The sequence below is a fragment of the Lissotriton helveticus genome, chromosome 7, assembly GCF_964261635.1.
Source record: "Lissotriton helveticus chromosome 7, aLisHel1.1, whole genome shotgun sequence".
Classification (NCBI taxonomy): Eukaryota; Metazoa; Chordata; class Amphibia; order Caudata; family Salamandridae; genus Lissotriton; species Lissotriton helveticus.
This window is the reverse complement of record NC_136068.1, coordinates 1,040,802,520-1,040,817,018: the sequence shown is the minus strand read 5'-3', so window position 1 is coordinate 1,040,817,018 and position 14,499 is coordinate 1,040,802,520. Positions and strand designations below refer to the sequence as shown.

The following is a 14,499-nucleotide window of genomic DNA, read 5'->3' as shown; positions in this document are numbered from 1 at the left end:
TGAGGATCGACTGCTGGACGGTCACGTGCCAACCAGAGCCATATCATTGACATACAGTAAACTGATTAATCATACTGAGGATCCCCTGGTGAAGCTTAGGGACCAGTGGGTCGCAGATGGATTTGTTTTGGATGAGGAAGATTGGAGGGAGGCGATGTCATCCCCTAGAATAGTGGTGGTCCCAATGCGACTTCGATTGGTCCAACTTAGGATTCTGCACCGCTCCTACACCACGGGTCCTGGATTGTTGAGGATGGGGTTGGCTGTGTCTGCGGATTGTCGAAGAGGGTGTGGAAGGCCGGGAACGTTCCTACATATTCTGTGGGAGTGTGAGAAGGTCCGGGATTTTTGGACGAGGATACACTTGAAGATGAGTGAAGTGTGGGGTGTGCGGATCGAGTTGGAGGCGCGTCGCTGTTTGCTGAATGTCTGGGAGCCCTCCGACCATTCGAGCCATGGCAAGATCTGTGTCACTCTTGCTTGCGCAATTGCCAAGCGTAATAATGCTCAACTCTGGGGTGCTGTTCAGGCTCCTCGGGTTGGGAAGTGGATGGAGGACCTCGACTGGTGTATGTTCCGGGAGAGGTCTGTGTATGTGTCTAGGGGGCGGCCTCGCAAGTGGGGTAAGATCTGGGGAGTCCGGAACGCTTATCGTGGGGACATTTGTACACCACCTGAGGTGGACCCTGCCAGTGTGGATTCGGAAGACGCTTAAACCTATTCTTTATATTTTGCTTTATTTGTCTACCTCTGGAGGTCTATGTTCTCTATGTATATATTTGAAAGTACTCAATGCGCTCTGGTCAGTTTTGAGTTGTGTAATTAATGTACTTTTTGTTTAATAAAAAGGTGTTTTAAAAAATAAATTTATTGATATGTATCCTGGACTTATCCTTTATTAATGGCTATCCCAGATATGATTAAAACCTTAACAGATTCGGATGTAGGGTGAGATACAATGTATCATCCACCTTTGTTTCTATGCCAACATGTTTCAACTGTTCTTAAAGCCCATAGGGGTCTCCAGCCTTCATCAGAGCAACCCTGGTCGCTGCATGGCTACACGCTCATTCCATGCAGATATAATGAGGCCTAATGCTCTCACCTTTATAAGCCCCTCCTATGAGATAAGATCCCTAAACTGAGGGTTGTTCAGAATTACTCGGTCAGACTCACTTCCCTGTAGCCACACATTCATCAAGGGGATGTACCTGCATGCACAACTAACTCACATCCTGTCTGCCAGACACGTGTGCAAGCACATCCCCTTGACGAATGTGTGACTACAGGGGAGTGCCACTGACCGAGTAATTCCCAACAACCATTAGTTTAGGGTTATTCTGGCATCTGTAAATGCAATTCTGAAGTGAAGCCCCGGAGGTCCATTGAAAATCTGGGAATAAAAGTGTAGCTCTCTCTCACTGGAGAGTAAATCCTGTGTCTCAATTGGCAGTGGCAATACAACTACTCTATTAATACTGGGCTTAAATAGTGTAGAAAAGTAACTCACTGGAGCTGACCCCCTCTGCTTGGTCCTGTAGTCTGAGTATCCTTTAGCGATGTTTTGTCAGTGGAAAAGGTTTCCAACAGTGTAAGCTTTGTCCTAAAAGTACCATGTCTGTGCCTAAGCAGTGCGTGCTTCTTCAAGCGCTACCGTCATTGCCCTACAGGTCTCAAGCGCTGTGAGCTTCCTTCACAGTGCTGTTAGTGCTCTGTGAGGGCTAAAGAACAGCACCAGCGTGGACTCCAAGCTGCAGTGCTCTGCCTGGGTAGTAGGACTGCAACAGTGTAAATTCCTGCAGTGAATTCTATGAGTGCTGTAGGCCTCCAGCAGTGGGATCTGCCTCCCAGAGTGCCAGTCCAGCAGAATGAGCTTCCTCCCCCCCTTTAGTGCTGTGCCTGTGCTGTATGACCCCAGACATGTGCATCTCTCCCAGCAGCAGCTCACTGCCAGGGCCACAGGATTGTGTCAGTGTGCATTCCCTACTGCAAGAGTCCTGGTGATGAACCTTGTCTTTCTTGTGTTCCTCCTCCCCGCTTTCTCTCGCAGGCCGCGGCCGGTTGTCGGGCAGCGACGGTGCTCATGCAGTATGCCACTGTTGCCAACTACTGCTGGCTGCTGGTGGAAGGGCTCTACCTGCACAATCTGCTGGTTCTGGCGGTTTTCAACGAGAAGAGCTACTTTGCAGTCTATGTGTGTATTGGCTGGGGTGAGTACATAACACTACCTGTGGGCTGGGGTGAGTACATAACATTACCTACGGGCTGGGGTGAGTACATAACATTACCTACGGGCTGGGGTGAGTATATAACATTACCTACGGGCTGGGGTGAGTACATAACATTACCTATGGGCTGGGGTGAGTACATGGGTGAGTACATAACATTACCTATGGGCTGAGGTGAGTACATAACATTACCTGTGGGCTGGGGTGAGTACATAACATTACCTACGGGCTGGGGTGAGTACATAACATTACCTACGGGCTGGGGTGAGTACATAACATTACCTACGGGCTGGGGTGAGTACATGGGTGAGTACATAACATTACCTATGGGCTGGGGTGAGTACATAACATTACCTACGGGCTGGGGTGAGTACATGGGTGAGTACATAACATTACCTGTGGGCTGAGGTGAGTACATAACACTCCTTCGTGGCTGTGGTGAGTAGAGAACAATCATGTGTGCAGTGCTTGGGTAAACAGAACTTGGTGTGCCTTGGGACCCTTACAGGGCAGTAGTCGCGCTTTACCAGACGCCTGATTGGTTGATTTTGAATGGATGGTTCGGGAACCTTCTGTGTGGATCTTATTGGAAAGTAGACAATACTCTCTCTGAAATTCCTGGGTCGGGTATTGAACATTCGCCATGTATTAGTATGGTGGGCCTAGAACATACTGTGTGTACTTCTGTGATGAGTGTGAGTGAAGAACAGAAGAGTTATCTCATGAATATTGACTGTATCCAGCAAAAGTGAAAAAGACACCTCCAAAAAAACTTGGTGTGATCTTACCAGCTGATTGAAGAAAGTAATTGTAAATCATCTCTACTCTAGATAGAACAATGTGGAACACATTTACTCACCATCGTCAGAGTTAAATACCCCTCTATTCAGCTTACTCACCTACAGTGGTACTTTATTTACCAGTGGACAGCTTTAAATATCGTTTTTTCAGTTTCAAGCTGTTACAGTAGCTTAGTTTAACAACTGGTACTTTTTGTGTTTCTTTAAAAAACTTTCATTTTCATGTCAGCAAACGTGCATTTTGTTTCCTATACTTTTAGCTGTGTCTGCAGTGTAAAGGTATTGATACTGGACTCTATGATAAACCATTCTGTTTGGTGGTGGCCCCACGGTCCAGTCCAGAGAGGTACTCACACGTGTAACAGCAACCTTTAGTCATCTGCAGTAGCTTAGACTGAAGGAAAAGGCAAGCCTCGGACAAAGTGTGTGCATGTAGCTTGCAAAAGATATCAGCATTACGGCAGCATGGAAAGAAATAATAAACTAACAATGTCCACACCGACTTTAAAGTAAAAGAAAATGTACATAAAAATAAAGCAAAATCGATATAGATTTAAAAATTAGGGCAAAAATGGAATTAATAAAAAAATAAGGGAGATGTATGAGAAACGGAACAGAAGGAAATAGTTTGTGGGAGAAAAAACATCACAAAAAATATGAAAAATAACACGCCTGGATTCAAATGGATTTAATACAAAGACAGAATACTTAAAAGTCATGATAGAAACTGTCTTTATGTGTCCAAAATGTCCTAACACTTTACTGAGAATGTGAAGGGAATGGAAGGAAGCATCCACTGATGATTTTCCCATTCGCTCTCCGGTATCAAATGTGATTGTGAGCCGTGCCTGACTCGCTTAATCCATCCTGACCCGTGCAGGTTTATCCCAGTTCACAACATGGCATTAAACATCAGAAGAGGGACAGGGATATTAGACATATTAACATACAGTGCCCCACGAGCAGCGATGATATCTATTGATATTGAAAAAGCTTTCGATATATTAGACTGAAACTATCTGTAGACAATGGTTTAGACTAGAGTATGGGACTGAGGAAAGAGTTTAAGGTTTAGGAAACCCTGTTGTGCACCAATCCTATTGCTAGAGTAAGACGGGAAGTAAATCACAGTTGCGTAACAAGTGGGCAGGGGTACGAAGCAGGGATGCTTATTGTCTCTGCTAGTATTTACTATAGCAATTGAAACCTTTGGCAGTAACGTCAAAGAAGTGACTTTGCTGGGGTAAGATGGGCTCCGAAACCCACTACATCTGAGAATGACATGGATCTGGACGTAGACTATTTACAAGTGAAAATAGTGTAGGTAGCTGAAGCATTGGATGACTTTGGCAGGGTGCCCGGCATTGCAGTGAAATTGAGCAAGTCTACACCCGGCCAGGTGTGGCTAAAAGGCCAAAGTAGGGGGATGCCACATTAACATACTTACGTGTACATGTTTATTGGGCTGAGACGGATTGTGGATGGAAATATAAGATGCAGATTGACAGCGTTGGACACTGGTGTTAACTTCTAAAAACAATTTCCCCTTTCATAGTAGGGAAAATAGCTCAATCTAAAATGGTAATACTGCTGCTACTGCTAAGGTATTTTGCAACACAAAACACAAATGCCCCTGACACCATGGATTACACAATTATTTTTCTTACAGAAGTCCCTTTTATTGGCTCTGTGTATATTAAAATATATTTTTTCTTTTTGATTTATTTATCACATACCAATATTCCTTGTTAACTTTCCATACAATATATTAACAATATTTACAACATTCTTCTCTTACTGTACATTTATATACATGAACTTTTTGTCACCATTTTTTAACACTTAAAGAAACACAAAAGTTGTATATACAGAATCCTACTTTTTTTCAAAGATGTCAAGCAATCACAGTCTCATGATCATATCCACATTTGTATGAGGTGGTCCTTAACAGGTGTGGTCAACAACAATGTATCATATATTTTAACTCTTAGTACTTTTATCAAAAGATGTATCTTTTTCGTTTGCCAGATATTATTTACCACTATCTGAAACTTATTTCTACATGTATGACCATTATGTATCGCCGACGCGTTTCGACCTTGTCGTGGTGGGACCTGCACTCTTTTTTTTATCAAGGTCTTCTTCAGGGCTGTGTTTGTATTGTAGTAGGACAAGTTTCCAATCTATAAAAATAATAAATTTGACTTTTTTCATTAATGGGTATTTTTATCGAGAAAGTACCTAACTACATAGATTCATGTCATTATCGTATGTGTTTAATTGTATACATACCCGCCTTGTTGTTAACGGTGGGTACTTTTGCTAGTCTCTCCTGTGTGGGAAAAAACTTTATTTAATTTGTGTGAACATCCTTTGGGGGAACTTTGGCATATCGTCAGCATTTTGGGACTCATCAACAAATTACAAAAGATTACGTACCCTCGATTCTTCTTTAGTGTTCGTATCGAGGGGAACGTGGGTTACCTCTCATCTTTCTTAACATGCTCGTAGGCTAGTTGTCTCGTTCTTGTTTCTAAAGGGTAAAGCAATGGGGAAGAACTGATGAGTGTCTTTGTCCTTAACGCTATGCATTGTTCGATATAACGTGTTTTTAAACCTTCAATAACTGTTATTTTCTTTGGAGTATCTTTTCAAAACTTCATCCCATGTTTTTATGTATTTCCAAATGTTCAAAGCAGCATCTACTGGCTTTGCCTCACTTGCTGTACGATTCACGTGTTTTTTGAACATGCTTAACGTTTTTTCAGTAGTTTTATTCTAAATATGCGTCTCCCATTTTTACACGACTGTAGGTTTTTCTGGCGTTCCAATACTGTTAGTTTTGTTTCATACCTTATATTTTCTTCTTTTTTGCCGCGTTCTTCAATCGCCGTACGGGATTCCTCGCCTTTCTTGTCTTCGGCGTCCTCGTCACCGGTAACCTTCCGGGTTTGGCGTCTTTGTTCCGCATCAGGCGCATGACGACTTTTTTTGTGCGTTTGTCACGTGATTCTTTTGATGGATGGAACTTGTAGTTTTTTGTATTCTTTTGTATATTCGTTGTGCTATCCATTGCGAATGTATCTTAGTTTTTACAGTGTATACAAATATTTACTGGGGCTTTCTGATGTAGCTTTTTCTTAATTTGTAATGTCGTTGCTGTTGTTCTTCCATGTGGGGGCTCAAGATTCTGATTGTGAATGAACCTTGTTCTTCCCCTCTTGTACTAGACAGTCTTTCGGGTTTTGGTTTATGTATAGTTCGTTAGTTCAGACATCTCATTGAGGCCGTTTTCCATTGTTCCCAAGTATAAAATGAATTTTGCTTCACATTTTGACATTATATTTTCCACATTATTGCCCACAATATGTTTCAGGACAGTCCATTTTATATCTGTTTCTGAGTGACCCATCTCGATACAGTGAGCGACCATTGGTGCATTAGGTGTTTTGCATTTAATGCGGGACCTGTGTTGTGTGATTCGTTTTTTTATTTGTTGACTTGTCTTGCCTATATATGCCTTCTTGCACGGGCATATTACACAGTATATTACATTTTGTGTATTGCAATTTGTAAATTCTTCATGGAGAATATATTTTTTCCCATATTGGAATTTTGTACCCTCCAGGGTGTTGATGCACGAGACACAATTTCCACAAATAAGGTATTTTGCAGCATTGCCAATAAGAAACCCTAGAGATGTCTCCAGGGACCTCCACAAAACTCTAGTAGACCTACCTTGTGGCCCCTAAAGATGAAGGGTTGCATTGGTAAAGCTAAGGTTATGAATAGCAGAAGCAGGACTAGTAGAATTGGATAATGATCTTTATTAAACAGCTGCACAAATACAATGAGCAGCAAGATGGATGAATGAACACCTAACAGGCATGAGGGAAGACAGTGGCACACTATGAGCTCCAGACTTGGAAGCTATATGATCCAGGATGAGGCGAGGACAAGAGAACCAGCCAAGAATATTAGCTTTTCTCAAACACAGCTGTGACCGATGTCTACAAAGAACTTAAAAACAGACCCATAAACTCTTAGCTTTCCTCTGCAGGGACTGGAAGCATTATGACATAAAAGCAATTGGTAGAGTATACATGTATGGAGGAGAGAAAGGGATGACTCAGATGGGAGACCTGTAGGAGGGAGGCACATTCAGGAATTACTGCAAACTTCAAGAAGATGCTGGGATCGTTCTCAAGCAGGCACTTCCGTCTACATAGAGTAGTTAGCACTACTATAGGGAAGCACAAACACATGTGGGGCTACACATATTTTGTACAATAAATAGTAAAACTAAAATTGTTACTACATAAAGCCATCCAACAACAAGCAAAATGACCTTGGGTTATCTAAAGGATCAGTGCGAGGAAGATATTGGAAGAACAGAGGGATACTGAATGTGAGCATATCCTGGCTAACACACTGCAAATATCCAGAAATGCTATGTTTAATTACACTACAACTGCCTACATGGGACCGACATTGCACCGAAAAGCATTAATGGCATTTTACTAAAGCTCACAGGCGAGGTGCCTTGGATGTAGTAAGATAGGTGCAGATCTCTTTCACATGACATGGACTGCCCAAGCCTGAAAATTTACTGGGATAGAGTTGTGATTGTACTTAATAACACTACAGATAAAAGGGTTGAAGGCACTGTAGAATTTGTGTTTGCCAAAAGGTACAATGCAATGAAAGGAAGAGCAGAGATACAGCCTACCCTCTTAAATGGGAGGTGCTACAATGGGCAGAGTGGAAAGGCACTCTCAACCACATGGAAGCAAAGTGGGGACAGTGAAAGCAAGGGTACGCGCAAGCCAAGGCACACACGCCCTGGTAACAAGGAAGCTAGGCTATGTGAAAACCTTCTATGCCGGAACAAAAAACTAACCAGAAGACTGCAGACCATTCAGAACTCGGCGGTCAGAATCACTCTCAACCTCCCACACCACACTCACATCACACCACACCTGAAGGAGCTCCACTGCCTCCTTATTCACAAAAGAGCACAATTCAAACTCCTCGTCCACACTTTCAAAGCACTCTCGCATCATATAGTGCTGTATCATGAAGACTCTAACGCCACATTGGCTTTCTCTTTCAACACTAAACAGATATTCCACATCATGAAATGTTTCAATGGATTCAAGCTTCCTACCACAAGGCATTTCACGAGCTGTGCCATTTGCACATTATTCAACAAAAAATAAAACACCACCAAAACATCCACATGTTCCCATTGTGTTGGCACTTGCTCCCATCAGATAGCACACAGTGTCACCACATGTTGCTATCATATCCAATGTGTTCCCACTACACCCTATGCTCTCCTTTCCAGTTCAAGAGCCCCTATCACAATCTTTTTCACCTGGCTTGCTCTCACATATATAGTGCACAATCTCTTATCACACTGTAGATCCCCCATTTTGACCTTGCATCACACTCAACATGCTTCATGTAACTCGCCGTGCTTCCACCCCTGCCATGTTCCCCCGACTCACCGCACGCCATTGACACCTCCTGCGCTATCCTATCACCCCTCTTACTCTCCCTTCACCTGCTGCTCTCAGCCACTACATCTGCTTTCTCCAGTCACCCCTAGAGTTTCAGAGGTGGGGACTCTTGATAAGAATGATACCCATACCTACATGAAGGAAAGTAGGATCTACTTCTTATGGTTACCCCCACTTTTTGCTTGATGTTACACTGTTCTTGACTAGTTTGACTGGGATCCTGCTAATCAGGACCACAGCCTATCTGCTTTCTCCTTAAAATGTCATGCATGTACTAAGGTACACTCCAGATTGGATACTGGGGTACACTTGTCAGTCCCTAGTATATGGTACACATGTACCCAGGGCATAGGTAGCCCAGAGGTCTCCCATGAGCTGAAGCATGTATTATGCTACCCATGAGAGGCCATGCAAAATGGAACTATAGGCCTGCCATTGCAGCTTGTGTAAGATGGTGAATGCACCACTTACTTTAGATATAGGTTTACTATATCTATAGGTCACTACACTTAAAACCTATAAGTCACCTCTCTAGCAGGCCTTAACAATTCTGAAGGCAGGGTGCTGGGTTTTGAGTGAGAGGGTGCCCCTGCATGAGCAGATCCCCTCTGCAGCCTTCGGAGACCATTCTCCTGTGTTGTCGGTGACGCAGCCAGACATATAGGTAGAGGTGCATTATATGCTCACGTAAAATGCTATCTTGAAAACGGTTGCAACAAACTATTTTGTATTTGGTATCAAACACCTTGGAACCATACTTCCACACTGGTAACCGTTGTGAGAGTTATGATTCCACCTTTCAGAAGCAAGCTTCGTGGGGTCCTTTGTCTTCGTAGTACCAGCCTTCTTGACCCGGACAGCACAAAATGGTTGCTGCCAACCAGAGACATATTCCTGCCCTCCTTCTGCTGAACCAAGCTCGAGCAGAGGAAGGCAGCACAATAGGCACCCTGTCACAGGAAGGTGTAACCTCCCCCAGACAGGATTTAGTGTACGGGGACTGTGTGGGTGCACTTCCAAAGTGCCTGAAAGTATCCATCTGTTGGCTCTTGCTCTGGCGCGAAACCGGACAAAGGACAGGGGAGTATCCTCCCCAATGTCCCTGGGAGGGTCACCTGAATCTGTCCATCGGTCTCCCGTGGGTACAAAAGGGATTACCTGGCTGTAGGACCCTAGATTCGATGTGGACAAGATTCTGAACAAGAAACCACTGACCTTTGACCGCCTAGACACTTTGGACTTCGACTGAGCTCGACTTTGTCTCCCTCTCCGTCCAAAGCATCGTCTGTGCCCGTGCACCATACAACAACAGCATTGCTGTTAATGTGAATCTAAATTTTCAGCTTTGTGATGGTTGCCAAAGATCGTGTATGTAATTGATGAAAAAAACTTTTTTAATAAAAATACAAATAAATACAATGTTTTGATACATTGGGGTATTTAGTTTAAATTCAGATACTGTCTCCTACTTGTTTAGTAATGTTCACGATTGTGACGTAATTTTACAAAACATCAAGCTAGTAAAAATAATTCCTTTAGGGACAATTGTACTTTGTTATCGTGCACCATACAGGCTCCGTGCAGGACCTGTGGAGCATCAAGGACATCAGAAGTATCTCCCTTGGGGTGAAGGAGTCACTCCCCTGCATTCGCAGGCACCATAATGCAACTCGCTGGTCTGCTGATCCTGAGCTCCTGCAGACTCTGATGGCTTCAGCCACACAGGAGGTGGGTTCCTATGTTCCTTAAGGTTGAGCTGCCCTCTCACCAAGTTTGAGGCCAGTATTCCTCATGGAGACCCCATAACCCAAACCCCTTTACACTGAGTACTTTTGCAAATGCATGTGCTTGTTGGTATTCCCCAACTAAATGCACTAGGCTATCAGTAACCCTAACCTCTGTGCACATTTTGTACAAAGGACTTTGGCCTCCTCACACTCTGTGCCCTGCAAGCTGTTACTTTGTGAAACTGCTAGAGGTCTCCTCGCGACTCCTGTGCCTCCGGCCTGTGGGTCCATTTGTGGGACCCACAGGCCGGAGGCCATGGAGTGGTGTGGCTCACTGGTTATAGGCGGCAGACCCGGGAGCAGAGGACGGCCCGGGACCAGGGTTAAATTCCTGACGCGGCAGGGTCTTGGACCAGGGTCAACAGACTCGATAATTCTCGCCTCGGTGCCTACTCTAACTAGGGATCACACCTGGCAACTCTGGGCATTAGCTTGCCTCATCTCCACAACGGCCCCCCACATACGCCGGGGATGCCTGGTTTCACCTTGGAGATACCCAATAGGGACCATCTCACAGGGAAAGCCAGGACGGGTTCCCCAGCGGTCTACAGCACAGAGATACTCCTTCGGGAGTCGATTCTAGCGCTTTAGAAACCCACAATCAATCAATCAACACTGCTTTGCTTGGGCTCTCCTGGTTGCTTCAGGCCTACCCTGACTCCCCTTGCTGTGGTGAGTCCCCTGGTCCTAGCTGGGCCAGACCGTAACCTTCTTTGACCTTCTTCGTGGGTTGCTCCCCCGGACACCGACCCCATAGCATTCGAAATACTTCGTGGGACAGCTCGTATCCCACCCCTGGATGTCCTCAACATCTCCTGCTCCCTGCAGCTGTAGAGTCAAGGTCGCCATCTTCAGACCTGAAGCACCCAACATCGGTGGGCATTCGTCTACTGAGCCCCCTGTCACTCCTGAGTGACCCAGACTCTATCTCCTCTGCTTTCAGATTCCTTCCATCAAGAGTCCACCTGTGGGGTTCTCCGGACACTTTTCTTCTTTCCAGCAGTGGCATTTCTTTGAAGGCTCCCATTGAGAACAACTGCAGTTTCCGATGCTACTTTGACCGTATGCACCCGGCCTCCCTGGGATAGGTAACTCTGGTACTTCAGTATCCACAAGTGGGGTGGCTCTCCAATCTTCTGTGCTCCATAGGGCTTCTTCGTAATCCACTGGGCAAGGTCCTTAAACATTAAAACTGTAACCGCGACTCTCCCATTGAATTGTACATAGCACATGGTTGTGTTCTCACACTGCAACCGTTCTCCGTGGGGTCCCTACTTACTCACCTTGGGTGGTTCCATGGGGTCCCAGCAATTCTACATCCTCTAGACACTGTCTTGACTGGAGTCGTGGTTCTTATACCACTATTTTAGTATATGGTTTGGTCTCGCCCTGGAGGGTGGGTGGCAAATTCCTTTCCGCTTGCGGAACGTGCGAAATTTCAGTATTTGTGCGTTCCGCGCGGAATGCGAAAATGTCGAAACTTCCGCGATCCGCAGCGGAACGGAATTCGGGGGCATGAGGTAATTAAACCTCACCAGGAAGCACTTACAGATGAGACTATAAATAAACTAAGCAGGAGCCCGAGTTGAAGCTCAAATTCAGTAATGCATTAATCAGCCCCAAAAAATCGTGAGCTTGGTTGAGGCTGGGCAGGTGTGCTTTCTCCACATATCTACCTTGGAAAATTAGCTGCAATCCTTGATGGAGGTCTTTGCATCCATGAGTTTCTCGAGCGCAATCCCTGTGTAGTGCCGGTGACCAGGAGGATGCTTTCTCTTCTCTAATCGGCCTCTGACCCTTATAAACAAGAGGCATGTGAACTTCCATTGAAGCCCCATCTGTTTGGAAACTCCCCACACACACTAGCGGTATGCAACGTCTTCCCGGCATTTCCCCACTATGATGGACAGCTCAATCAAGGGACCTCAGCGCCATTCGGTGCGGTGACAAAGTTACAGACACATGGTCACTGGAGACAACTCTTCTGTCCCTTTACGCAGCTGTGGTGTAGGAAAATCACTATACATTTACCCAAGAGGTAGCACTTACTGATTAGCCAGTAGAAAGTACTCCAGTTGAATAGAGGTATTGCACAAAACGGTGGCATCTTCTTGGATAATATGCAGGGCAGGATTCATTCTGGCACGATGCTCCTGTCACAAAATTTCAACCTCAAAAGGAAGCACTCACAGATATAAATAAAGCAGGTGCCCGAGTTGATGCTCAAATTCAGTAACGCATTAATCAGCCCAAAATAATTGTGAGATCGGTCTAGGCTGGGCAGGTGTGCTTTCTCCACATATCTACAGTCGAACATTAGCTGCAAGCCTTGATGGAGGTCTTTGTATCCATGAGTTTCTCGATCGCAGTCCCCGTGTAGTTTTTGTGACCAGGAGGCTGCTTTCTCCTCATCTGCTGCTCTGATCGGCCTCTGACCGTTTATAAACAAGAGGCATGTGTACTCGCATTGAAGCCCCGTCCATTTGGAAAGACCCCACACACACTAGTGGTATGCAACGTCTTCCCGACATTTCATCTATGATGGACAGCTCAATCAAGGGACCTCGGCGCCATTTGGCGAGGTGGCAAAGGTACAGACACACATGGTCTCTGGAGACAACTCTTCTGTCCCTTTACGCAGCTGTAGTGTAGGAAAAAGCACTACTATACATCTACCTAACGAGGTAGCACTTACTGAGTGATTAGCCGGTAGAAAGTACTCCAGCTGTGTAGAGGAATTGCACACAAAATGGTGGCATCTTCTTTGATAAATATGCAGGGCAGTATTCATTCTGGCACGATGCTCTTCTGCCCCTGACTCCCTGAGAGTGACCCTGCATAGATTACAACGGGCGCAGCAAAATCCCAGCGAGCACGCAAAATTATGCGTGTTCACGGAGATTTCTTGCCGTTTCGCAGAATTTTGCGTAAGGCAACTCCGCAAATTCCGCCCACCCCTAGTGTGCTGCTTATAATTGTTTCTGTGCTACAGTATTGTATGCTTTGTGTTCATCTGCGTGTAGCAGATACTGTGAGGTATTTAAGGTGTGTTCTAATAATAAATACATATTTTTATAACTACTCTCTGGTTCTCCTTTCATTTAACCAATATAATAAGATTGCATTCTGGTAAAACAAGCTGCTTAACATTCCTTCAAGACGAAGCCTGAAGGCTGCTCTCCCCAGCTACCACTTGGATAGCTTTCTAAGGTTATCCTTGACCTCTTAAATCACCATAAGGGTTGTTTGGACTGGAGCAAAGTGCCCACTTTAATTAGTGGACAGCATATACCAGGCCAACGTCTCACACTACAGTAATAGAAGGAACCAGGGGCAACAGTGAACTAAAAAATAGGTGTCAGGAACTGGGACAGGAAGAGACAACAGACAGTAGGAAAGTAGATAAGACTGAGCTGCAGGGACAAGCACACTGGGGATAAGGGATAGTACAACTCCTTTGAGAAACACAGAAGGACAGATATTCAGACACAAAAGAGCATTTTGACAAGGGCATAGAGCTTATTAGAAAGCAGGCCATTTAAGGTCACACAGTAAAAAATGACGAGTCTTGGCCCAACAGATCAAGAGCCAGGAACGAATACCCTAAGCAAGAAAGTACACAACCCCCATAAAGACGCAATGTTACTTGTGCCTCTAAAATGCTCCTACAGATCATGTGGATGAAAATCAATACTGTACCTAGTGTAGTGGCCCACCAGAACACCAAGTATCAATGGAAATCACTATTATACCGTACACGAGTTAGATGGAGGTCTACATGACCCAACCCTTGACTTCAAACCAGCACTCAGAGAACACGTGACAGAACACATACATATTAGTTACTTTGGACATTGCGCATCTCCCCTGAAGCACCAAAATGGGGACAATCCACACCATCTATACTACAACACCCACCTTCACTTGGGCCTCTGGACAGCCAGACAACTCACCCACATGTATCTCTTCCACTTGGAAGACCCACAAATGAAAACTTTTTTCTGTGATAAGCAGCCAAGAGGTCAAGTAATTGGAAAATTCTGCACTTTATATAAATTGTGTCACATAGCGTAATAATACAGGAATCAATAGTTTTTATCAGAAATGGTCTCTACAGGCAGCAGTGTGTCAAAAAAGCTCACGAGTGAGTCTTAGACCAAGC

The 14,499-nt window shown here is 44.7% G+C and overlaps 1 protein-coding gene across 3 annotated transcripts in view; it reads left to right on the top strand.

The window, feature by feature from the left end:
• Positions 1 to 14,499, top strand: part of LOC144769658 (glucagon receptor-like) — a 641,797-nt gene that overhangs the window by 470,237 nt on the left and 157,061 nt on the right. For all 3 annotated transcript variants that reach the window (XM_078653833.1, XM_078653834.1, XM_078653832.1), the window contains exon 8: positions 2,051 to 2,210. In XM_078653833.1, coding sequence (XP_078509959.1) covers positions 2,051 to 2,210 — 160 coding nt within the window. The remainder of the gene's footprint in view (positions 1 to 2,050; positions 2,211 to 14,499) is intronic.